At 44.6% G+C, this 10,987-nt stretch overlaps 2 protein-coding genes across 2 annotated transcripts; both read right to left on the bottom strand.

Moving 5' to 3' along the window:
• Nucleotides 1-1,561: 1,561 nt before the first annotated feature.
• Nucleotides 1,562-2,500, bottom strand: LOC101944422 (olfactory receptor 5AR1-like). Its single transcript, XM_005309760.3, has one exon. It carries the CDS (start codon nt 2,498-2,500, stop codon nt 1,562-1,564), a length of 939 nt encoding a protein of 312 aa, XP_005309817.3.
• A 6,822-nt stretch (nt 2,501-9,322) lies between these two features.
• LOC135983472 (olfactory receptor 8U3-like) lies at nt 9,323-10,261 on the bottom strand. Its single transcript, XM_065595776.1, has one exon. The coding sequence runs from the start codon at nt 10,259-10,261 to the stop codon at nt 9,323-9,325; it is 939 nt and encodes a 312-aa protein (XP_065451848.1).
• Nucleotides 10,262-10,987: the final 726 nt, after the last annotated feature.

Genomic DNA, 10,987 nt, shown 5'->3' with positions numbered 1-10,987 from the left:
TAATCTCTTGTATACACAGCAGCTTTTTTGGTTCTGCCTGAGCATTGTCTATAGAGGACAAATTTTGTCTGAATATTTTGTATTTAAGATCTTTGGTTGGTATTTCTAATCACTCTAAAATTCTGTGTTGCCCGTGCTTGATTCGGGACTGACAAAAACCCTTTTCTCTTCTCACCTGTGTTGCCCGTGCCAGTGCCGGGGCTTATCAATTTATTCTGCCTTATCAATTTCTGCCTTCGGGAAGTTCTATATAAAGTGGGGGGAGGGATAGCTCAGCGGTTCGAGTATTGGCCTGCTAATCCCAGGGTTGTGAGTTCAATCTTTAAGGGGGCCATTTAGGGATCTGGAGCAAAAATCTGTCTGGGGATTGGTCCTGCTTTGAGCAGCGGGTTGGACTAGATGACCTCCTGAGGTCCCTTCCAACCCTGATATTCTATAATTCTATGAAACAATGAGTGTCTCAAGATGGCTTAAGAGACAGGCTCCCCACCCCACAGAGATACCTGGAAACAAAAGGACTGTAACCACAGGGGTGGGTGAGAACAGGCTAAACCAAGGTCAGAAAAGGCAACTGACCTGAGAAAGATTTTACCTGAAGTAACAACTGGGGTGAGAAGTTAACATTTGTAACTGATTTCTCAGTGTACTAAGCTTAGCCTTGAATGTTTTGTTTTATTTTGCTTTGTGACTTACTTTGTTCTGTCTGTTACTACTTAGAACCACTTAAATCCTACTTTTTATACTTAATAAAATCACTTTTGTTTATTTATAAACACAGTGTAAGTAATTGTTACCTAGGGGGGTGGCAAACAGTTGTGCATAGCTCTCTTGCAGTGATATAGGGGGTGAGCATTTATCATGTTACCCTTACTAAGCTTTATAGAGAGTAAAACGGATTTATTTGGGGTTTAGATCCCATTGGGAGCTGGGTGTCTGCGTGCTGGAGACAGGTGTCCTGCTGAGCTGGTTTCAGTCTAGATCTGCAGCTTTGAGGGTGTGGCCCAGACCCTGGGTCTGTGTTGCAGCAGGCTAGCATGTCTGGCTCAACAAGGCAGGGTTCTGGAGACCCAGGCTAGCAGGGAAAACAGGATCAGAGGTAATTTCAGCACATCAGGTGACAGTTCCAATAAGGAACTCTGTGACCGAACCTGTCATACTATGCATTTGGGTTTCCTGCATTTCCAGAAAGCATCCCAGCCCCTGAGTCACGTGCTCTTCCAGTCTGGGTTGCTCTCAATCTTTGTTCTACTGTGGCTAACTAATTAAATAACCCTTGAAACAGAGACGTGAAGTTGAGCATCTCACCCTCTAGGTTGATACCCCTAGCAACCAGCCTAAAGAATCATTCTCTCTCTTTGGTTTGTGATGCTTCCCGTGTTTTGTTCACTACACTCAGTTGGGGCCGGCAGACCTTGTTGGAATACAAACAAATTAATAATAATAACAATACAATAATGAAAAATACTACCACGGGCTTTGCGAAATTATATTGCAATGGCCCGGGAATTGAATTCATCTGTTTCCACTCCCCATCACTAAACCAGTACTGAGTTAAACAGATTCAAGAATTGGTTAGGAGTTTATTCAGGGTTTTCCTCAGAGCGTCCTTCACTTCAGTGTTCCTCAGGCTGTAGATGAGGGGGTTCAACATGGGGATCACCAGCGTGTAAAACGCTGAGGCTACTTTGTCCGTGTCCATGGAATAGCTGGAGGTGGGACGTAAATACATGAAGAGGACTGTGCCAAAAAGAAGGACCACAGAGGTCAAGTGGAAAGAGCAGGTGGAGAAGGCTTTGCGCCGTCCCTCGGCGGAGCGGATCTGCAGGATGGTGGAGATGATATAGACATAGGAGAGGAGGACAGTCACAAAGCTGCTCACTGTAATGCAGCATGTGAAAGCAAAGATCACAATCTCATTGATGCGGGTGTCGGAACAGGAGAGTGCCAGCAGTGGGGGGATGTCACAGAAGAAATGTTTGACAATGTTGGAGCTGCAGAATGACAGCCGAAATGTAAAACATGTTTGTATGATTGAATCCACCAACCCCACAGCGTACATCCCAACCACCAGCTGTTTACATAGCTGCCTGGACATGGTGACCATATAGAGCAGCGGGTTACAGATGGCCACATAACGGTCATACGCCATCACAGCCAGCAACAGGCACTCAACATCTGTAAAAATGACAGAGAGATTCATTTGCACGGCACAGGCAGTGTAAGAAATGTTTTTCCTCTCGGCTATGAAATTCAGCAGCATCTTAGGGGAAATTATCGAGGAAAAACAGAGGTCACAGAAAGACAAATTACTGAGGAAAAAGTACATGGGGGTGTGGAGTCGGGGATCAGTCATGATTAACAAGATCATCCCCCCATTCTCCACCAGGGTGATACCATAAATCAGTAGGAACACCCCAAACAGGGGAATCTGCAGCTCCAGATGATCTGTCAGTCCTGAGAGAATGAACTCAGTCACCTCCGAGTGATTTCCCTTTTCCATCTCCTCTGAACAGAGATCTGACAGTGAAGATAAATGGAGATCAGTTTCTTAATGGACATCAGTACTCGCTCCAGGAAGGGTTTAGTTCACAAAGCCAGATGTTCACAGCGTGTCATTCCAGTTGTTCGATAAAATACACACTGCATAAATACAATGACACAGGTTAATCATGCCCCACACACGGACACTCCTGTTCACTAATCCAAGCAGCAAAGCGAGATTTGTGACTCTGTTGTGAGAGAATCAGGGTGAAATTGTTTCAGTCTGAAGAGATTATTTTTTGGCTAAAGAAGGGGTGAGAGTAAAGGAATGTCAATCTTTCTACCCTCTTCGGGCAAGGGGAGCTCTGTGGCTTGGCATGTCAGTTGGGAGTAAACTTGCTTACTGTGCTAATTAAACTTTTTGGCATTTACTTTAGCCTGTAGGAAAACCCAGAGACATAATGGAAAGCACTGGCTTCAGTGACTATGTAATTGCTTATTTTTTCCAACCAAGGAAGTCGCTCCTTTAGCTGAAGGGGTAGGAATAGGGACTGAGGCGTTAAGTGCTGGAGGTCTTGAATTCAATACCTGCTGATCACCATGATGTCTGTATATGTGTGTGTGACTGTAATTCAGGATAATAGCACGTACCTGCTGAGAAGAGAGAGATGTGGTGGCCTTTCCCCAGTGACAGAAACTGCCAGTTTGGAGCATTTGGAAAGTTTTATACTGAGATGTGTGATCTGTGGGACATGATTCCTGAAGCAACTGGGAATACCTGAGCTCCGAGAGCCATAACACCTAATAAATGCGTTCAGTGAACCAAAGCCACCTTGGTGTAATTGATGCCCTGAGGATTAGCTCGCCCCACTCTTTCCTCCTGAGTTATTAAATGATGCAATTTCTACCAGAGTTACAGAGTATGAGGTTAGGGGTATATTTCATCCTGCTGTTTTCAGTGCAAGTTGGGTAGAACTGATCCACAAAGGGTTTTTGTTTTTTGTTTTTTGTGCAAACCGAATTCTTTTTCTAAGAACTTAATATTTTGACTCGGAAATACCATGGGGGTGACTCAGAAACCACACACCACCAATCTCTTCCATGGGCCAGGCTCCCAGGCTGAACTACACCCCTCCCATGATGCATGATGGTCTCTCCTCCTGCTGAACTGCCCTGGAACTTCACCAGAGTCCCACAGCCATGGTTTAGGGAGGAGGGGAGTTTGGTATTTTGATGGAAAGCTGATAATTTCCAGGGAAATGAGAATATCATGGAAAAAATTTTCAACCAGTCTTACCAATAAATTTGGAATCAAAGGAACAGAAAGTTAGATACAGTTGAAACGTACTAATTGTTTGCACTGTAGCTGATATCTTCTCAGTCATTCCTGGTTTCAGAATAACCTCATTCTCCCAGCCCCAATAGGTGGAATGTAAAACCTGTAAGACATGTAAGAGTATCCCAGATTATCTAGCTATGTATAGCATGCCAATCACCATGGTATGCTTTGTCCTTCCCTTGCTAGGTTACTCCCCAAAGTAGGAAGGATAGGTTCACTCATTTTGCTGATGGAGAACACATGATGAGCAGAGGAGCTCAGGAGGAGACCACAGCATGCTACGGACTTTTGCAGTTCACAAAACTATCCCTCTTGCATGCCTATTATCTGCACACAGAGCTCAGCTTTAAGATGCTAAATAAAGCTATGAGTCCATTAGAAATAGTCATGGTCTCATTGTAAATATTATTACAATATTTTTGATAATGTACAGTAACTCTCCACTTAACATCCTCTTGCTTATCGTTGTTTTGATCTTACGTCGCTGCTCCATTGCAGAACCTCCTCGTTTAAAGTTGTGCAATCCTCCGCTATAACGTTGTTTGGCTGCCTGCTTTGTCCACAGCTGGCAGCCCACCTATCAGCTCCCCTCCGCCTCTGCAATGCCTCCCATCAGCAGACTGCATAGATCAGCATCTTCTCCCTGCTCCCTCCACCTTCAGCCCATGGCAATCAGCTGGTTTGCGGCGTTCAGAAGTCAGTGGAGGTTTGGGTAGAAGCGAGGATGCGGCGTGTGGAGTAAAAGGGGAGGAGGTGGGGGGAGAACAGGCGGCTTAAGGGTGGGGTCTTGGGGGAAGGGGTGGAGTGGGTGGGCCGAGGGTTAAGCCCCCCCACACCTGGTGCTTGCACAGTAGGGGAAGCTGCCGCTGGTGCTGTGCAACCTGCTTCTCCTACCTACGGCAACTTCAGGCTCCTTGCCTGCCTCGTTGTCTGCAGTGCCACTGGGCTGTGCCTGTGTGGGGTTAGGTGGGGGCCCCTCCCATTGCTTCATACTCAGCAATGATGATTGTAGTATCAAATTGTTTCTTTAACATTTTTTTAACTTATACCTGTATTAAATTGCTTGTTTAAAATTGTTTAAAATGTATATAATGCCTTTTGTCTGGCAAAAAAAAAAATTCCCTGGAACCTAACCACCCTATTTACATTAATTCTTATGGGGAAATTGGATTCGCTTAACATCGTTTCACTTAAAGTCGCATTTTTCAGGAACAGAACTACAACGTTAAGTGAGGGGCTCCTGGATGTGAAGTTATAAAATTACAACGTATCTGGTTATTACTATGTGTTCCAGACTCAGGCTGGCAAACGGCTCTGTCTTACACAAAGAAATGTGTGTGCTGCTTAATTTTGTATCTAAACAGTAACCAGAGTCATCAAGCAGGAAGGGAAACAAAGGAATCCCCAAAAGGTGAGGAAAAAGCAGCAGGGAACATCCTTCTACATAGAGCTTTTGTCTCCTGGTAACCAGGTGAAAATGTTTCTCAAAGGGGGGATATGACTACACAAAAAGGGAGCAGACATCCCAAAGCACCGCTCTCTCTGCCTCTGCCCATTGATTCACTGCATCTGAAGGGATAAAGGAAGCAGCCCTTGAACTTGGTGAGGGGTCCTGACCTAAGAAGTTTGGTCAGTAAGACGGCTGGAAGCATGTGGTGAGGAAACTTTTGCTTTGAATTTCTCATCATTTGTTAACTTAGGCACCAGTGACATTCTAACTTTATTTTTCTTGTAACCATGTCTGACTTCTATACCTCCAGATTTACACTCACTTAAAATCTATATTTGTAGTCAATGAATCTAATCCAGTGTGTTTAAAGTGTCTGAGAAGCTAAGTTGCATGGATATTAGTGCTACTAAAGAAAAATGGACAATGTAGCTTGTATTGTCCAGGAGAGGACTGGGCAGCACAGGACGTACATTTCGGGAGGGAAATAGAAGACTGGGGAGTGTGTTGGGGTCACCCTGCAGTATAACCAAGGGTGGTGAGAGCCTGAGTGTAACCCAGCTATTCCTGGCCAGACTGCAGTTACACACACATGCTCAGGGTATGATTCGCATGCTTGACGGTTGTTTGTGAGTGACCCAGGTGGAAGCCCCTTCAGCAAGGCATTGCCAGGTTGCAGGCAGGTGTGACACAGCTGCTGATTAGTCTGGGTTGGACCCTGTATGTCACAGCCACCAACCTAGAAACTATCCCAGTAACAGCAAAGGTGCGGTGCTGGCTGACAGTAGTGTCCGAATGACATGAAAGGGTGAGGTCACCACAGGGATGGGCCCATGCACTGATCCATGGCTGCAGATGCACAAGGACATTGTGGTCATCACCTCCCCACAAGGAGATCCATGGCAGGCCCAGTGATGACTGTTCCCTTCTTCACTATGGTAGCAGAAATTATCCTCCACGGGTGTGTAGGCTTGGCTGGCATTATCAGTGCATTGCAAGGTTGATTGTATAGGAGGACAAATTGATGATCCAAGTCAGCTCTATTCTTTGGTATAATCTGTGGGGGAGGGAGTCACAAAGAATATACGCAAAGTCCTGCTTCCCTGAACACCAGTAGAAACAACCAACAGCCAGCAATCTCTGTATTCAGAAACTCCCATGTCTGTCCCTCCAGGTCTGTACCCAGGAAACACTATGCCCCTACTTCCTCTAGGAGTCATGCTCACAACTCCTTTCTCTAGGAGTGATGCTCATAACTCATCCTCCTGGCTTCTGTGCCTCCTCTGAGCCGGAGGTGCCTGGTGCCTGGTGCAGTCCTGAACTTCACCTCTGTGTTCCAATGGTTATTTAATGAGTTATCCACAGTAGAACAACTTTGAAAGGAGAGATTGAGAGCAACCCAGACTGGAATAGCACAGCACTCAGGGGCTGGGATACTTTCTGGAAATGCAGGAAACTCAAGTGCAGAGTGTGACCATTTCAGTCACAGACACCCCCATTGGGACTGTCACGCGATGTGCTGAAATTACCTCTGAGCCCATTTTCCCTGCCAGCCTGGGCCCGCAGAACCCTGCCTTGTTGAACCAGACACACTAGCCTGCTTCACGACAGACCCAGTCTCTGGGTCACGCCCCCAAAGCTGCAGATCTAGATTAAATCCACCTCAGGAGGAGACCTGTCTCCACCACGCAGACACCCAGCTCCCAATGGGATCTAAACCCCAAATAAAGTAATTTTACTCTGTATAAAGCTTATCCTGGGTAAAATGATAAATGTTCACCCTCTATATCACGGATAGAGAGATATTCAGAGCTTTTGCCCCCCCAGGTAACAATTATTTATGTTGCGTTTACAAATCAACAAAAGTGATTATATTAAGGATAAAAGTAGGATTTACGTAGGAACAGACTGAACAAAGTAAGCCACCAAGCAAAATAAAACAAAACATGCAAGTCTAAGCTTAATACACTCAGAAATCAACTGCAAATGTTAACTTCTCACCCTGGTGGTTACTTCAGGTAAAATCTTTCTCAGGACAGATATCTTTTCTGACCTGGGTCCCGCCTGTTCTCACCCACCCCTGTGGTTACAGTCCTTTTCTTTCCTGGTGCTTGCAGGTATCTCTGTGGTGGGGGAGGCCGTCTCTTAAGGCAGCTGAAGATACTCATTGTTTGCTTCCCAACTTGATATGGAACTTCCCTAAGGTAAAAAGAACAGGAGTACTTGTGGCACCTTAGAGACTAACAAATTTATTAAAGCATAAGCTTTCGTGGGCTACAGCCCACTTCTTCGGATGCATATGGAATGGAACATATATTGAGGAGATATATATACACATATACAGAGAGCATGAACAGGTGGGAGTTGTCTTACCAACTCTGAGAGGCCAATTAAGTAAATGAAAAAAAACTTTTGAAGTGATAGTACTGATTATTCAATTTAGGATTGAATAAGGACTGGGAATGGCTGAGCCATTGCAAACATTGAATCTATCTACCCTTGTAAGTATTCTCACACTCCTTATCAAACTGTCTGTACTGGGCTATCTTGATTGTCACTTCAAAAGTTTTTTTTCATATATCTCCTCAATATATGTTCCATTCTATGCATCTGAAGAAGTGGGCTGTAGCCCACGAAAGCTTATGCTCTAATAAATGTGTTAGTCTCTAAGGTGCCACAAGTACTCCTGTTCTTTTTGCGGATACAGACTAACACGGCAGCTACTCTGAAACCGAGGGTGGCGGAGGGGAGGTGTCAGTAAATGCAGCCCTCAGGCTAATGTACTAGTCTTCATGTGGCCCTCGTGGTCATTTGAGTTTGAGAATCCTGGTATAATGGTTATACGGTTTAAACTCATAAATTGTTCGCCCTCTATAATACTGATAGAGATGCACAGCTGTTTGCTTTCCCCAGGTATTAATCACTTACTCTGCATTAATTAATGAGTAAAAAGTGATTTTATTAAATACAAAAAGTAGGATTTAAGTGGTTCCAAGTAATAAAAGACAGAATAAAGTAAATTACCAAACAAAATAAAATAAAATACGTGAGTCTAAGCCTAATACAGTAAAAACTAAATGCAGGTAAATCTCATCTTCAGAGATATTCCAATAAGCCTCTTTTATGGACTAGACTTCCTCCTAGTCTGGGTCCAGCAATCACTCACATCCCTGTAGTTACTGTCCTTTGTTCAAGTTTCTTTCAGGCATCTCCTTGAGGTGCCAGCTGAAGACAAAATGGAGGGGTCTCCTAGGGGCTTATATAGTCTCTCTCTTTGTGGATGGAAACCCCTTCCATCTCCTATGCATAATCCAGGTCCAAGATGGAGTTTTGGAGTCACATGGGTAAGTCACATGTCCATGCATGACTCAGTTCCTCACAGGCTGACGCCAGATTCCCAGGAAAGCTCAGATGTGGATTGGCGTCTCTCAAAGTTCATTGTTAGCTTTAGTGTTTCTTGACTGAGCAGTTACTGAAAATTATCTTTTCTCAAGAATCTGAACAACTTCTTCACTGAGGCTACTTAAAATCAAACAAGTACACAGATAATATCCATAACATTGAATAGAAAAATGATAGATGCAACCAAAACTGGATGAATATATCCTGTACATCATAACCTCTGCAGAGATATGTTACATGGCCTATCTGACATAAAACATATTCCAGTTTGTCATATTTACAGTCATACGCATATTTCTATAAAGCATTATGGGATGCAACATTGCACTCTGTTTCACGGAGTATAAGTTATAGGAAATAAGTAAAATTAACAAAAGAATTGGGAGGGACCTGGCATGCTCGGTATGGATAACCTAGCCACCAGTCTATAGAATAGTTATCTCTTTCTGGCCCTGCGATGCTTCCAGTGTTTTGTCCACTGATCGCAGTTGGGGCCTGCAGACCTTGTTACAATACAAACAAATTAATAATAATAACAATAGAATAAGGAACAATACGACCATAGGCTCTGCGAAATTACATTGCAATGGGATCTGAATTGAATTCACCCGTTTCCACTCCCCACCACTAAACGAGTACTGAGTTTAGCAGCTTCAAGAATTGGTTAGGAGTTTATTCATTGCTTTCCTCAGGGCATCCTTCACCTCCGTGTTCCTCAGGCTGTAGATGAGGGGGTTCAACATGGGGATCACCAGTGTGTAAAACACTGAGGCCACTTTGTCTATGTCCATGGAATAGCTGGAGGGGGGACGTAAATACATGAAAAGTGGGATGCCATAAAACAGGACTACAGCGGTCAAGTGGAAAGAGCAGGTGGAGAAGGCTTTGCGCCGGCCCTCGGCAGAGCGGATCTGCAGGATGGTGGAGATGATATAGACATAGGAGAGGAGGACAGGCACAAAACAGATCACCGTAATGCAGCCAATGAAGGCAAACATCACAATCTCATTGATGCGGGTGTCAGAACAGGAGAGCACCAACAGTGGGGGGATGTCACAGAAGAAATGATTGATGATGTTGGAGCTGCAGAATGACAGCCGAAATGTAAGCCACGTGTGTATCATTGAATCCACCATCCCCACAGCATACACCACAGCCACTAGCTGGTTACAAAGCTGCCTGGACATGGTGACCGTATAGAGCAGCGGGTTACAGATGGCCACATAACGGTCATACGCCATCACAGCCAGCAAGAGGCACACAACATCTGAAGAAATGATACAGAGATACATTTGCACAGCGCAGGCAGTGTAAGAAATACTTTTCCTCTCGCCTAAGAAATTCAGCAGCATTTTAGGGGAAATTATTGAAGAAACGCAGAGGTCACAGAAAGACAAATTACTGAGGAAAAAGTACATGGGGGTGTGCAGTCGTGGATCAATGATGATTAACAAGATCATCCCTCCGTTCCCCACCAGGGTGATACCATAAATCAGTAGGAACACCAGAAACAGGGGGACCTGCAGCTCCGGACGATCTGTCAGTCCTGAGAGAATGAACTCAGTCGCCTCCGAGTGATTTCCCTTTTCCATCTCCTCTGAACAGAGATCTGGCAGCTACAGAGATTTGGGCAGGTGAAAGGTGCGGAAAACCTGTCTCTTCTCTGTGATGAAGTAAGTGAAGATAAATGGAGATCAGTTTCTCAATGGACATCAGTACCCGCTCAGGGAAGGGCTTAGTCCACACAGCCAGATGTTCACAGCTGGTCATTCCAGTTGTATGATAACATAGACACTGCGTAAATACAATGACACACAGGTTAATCATGCCCCACAGACAAACACTCCTGTTCACGTATCTGAGCAGCAAGTAGTGACTTGTGGCTCTGCTGTAAGAGAAACAGGTTGAAAATTTTTTCAGTGTGAGGAGATTATGTGTAAACTCAAAAAAGAGGTGAGAGTAAAGGAGTCTCAATCTTTCTACCCTCTTTGGGCAAGGTGAGCTCTGTGGCTTGGCATGTCGGTTTGGGGTAAGACTTGCTTACTGTGCTAATTAAGCTTTTTGGCATTTACTTTAGCCTGTATGAAAACCCAGAGACATAAGGGAAAGCACTGGCTTCAGTGACTAGATAATTGCCTATTTTTTCCAACCAAGGAGGTCGCTCCTTTAGCTGAAGTGGTAGGAGTTGGGACTGAGGCATTAAGTGCCTGAGGTCTTGAATTCAATACCTGCTGATCACCATGGTGTCTGCGTGTGACTGTAATTCAGGACAATCGCACGTACCTGCTGAGAAGAGAGAGAGCGATGTGGTGGCATTT

Source organism: Chrysemys picta, chromosome 4 (assembly GCF_011386835.1).
Source record: "Chrysemys picta bellii isolate R12L10 chromosome 4, ASM1138683v2, whole genome shotgun sequence".
Taxonomy (NCBI): domain Eukaryota; kingdom Metazoa; phylum Chordata; order Testudines; family Emydidae; genus Chrysemys; species Chrysemys picta.
The sequence above is the reverse complement of the archived record's forward strand: the minus strand, read 5'-3'. Positions and strand labels throughout refer to the sequence as shown.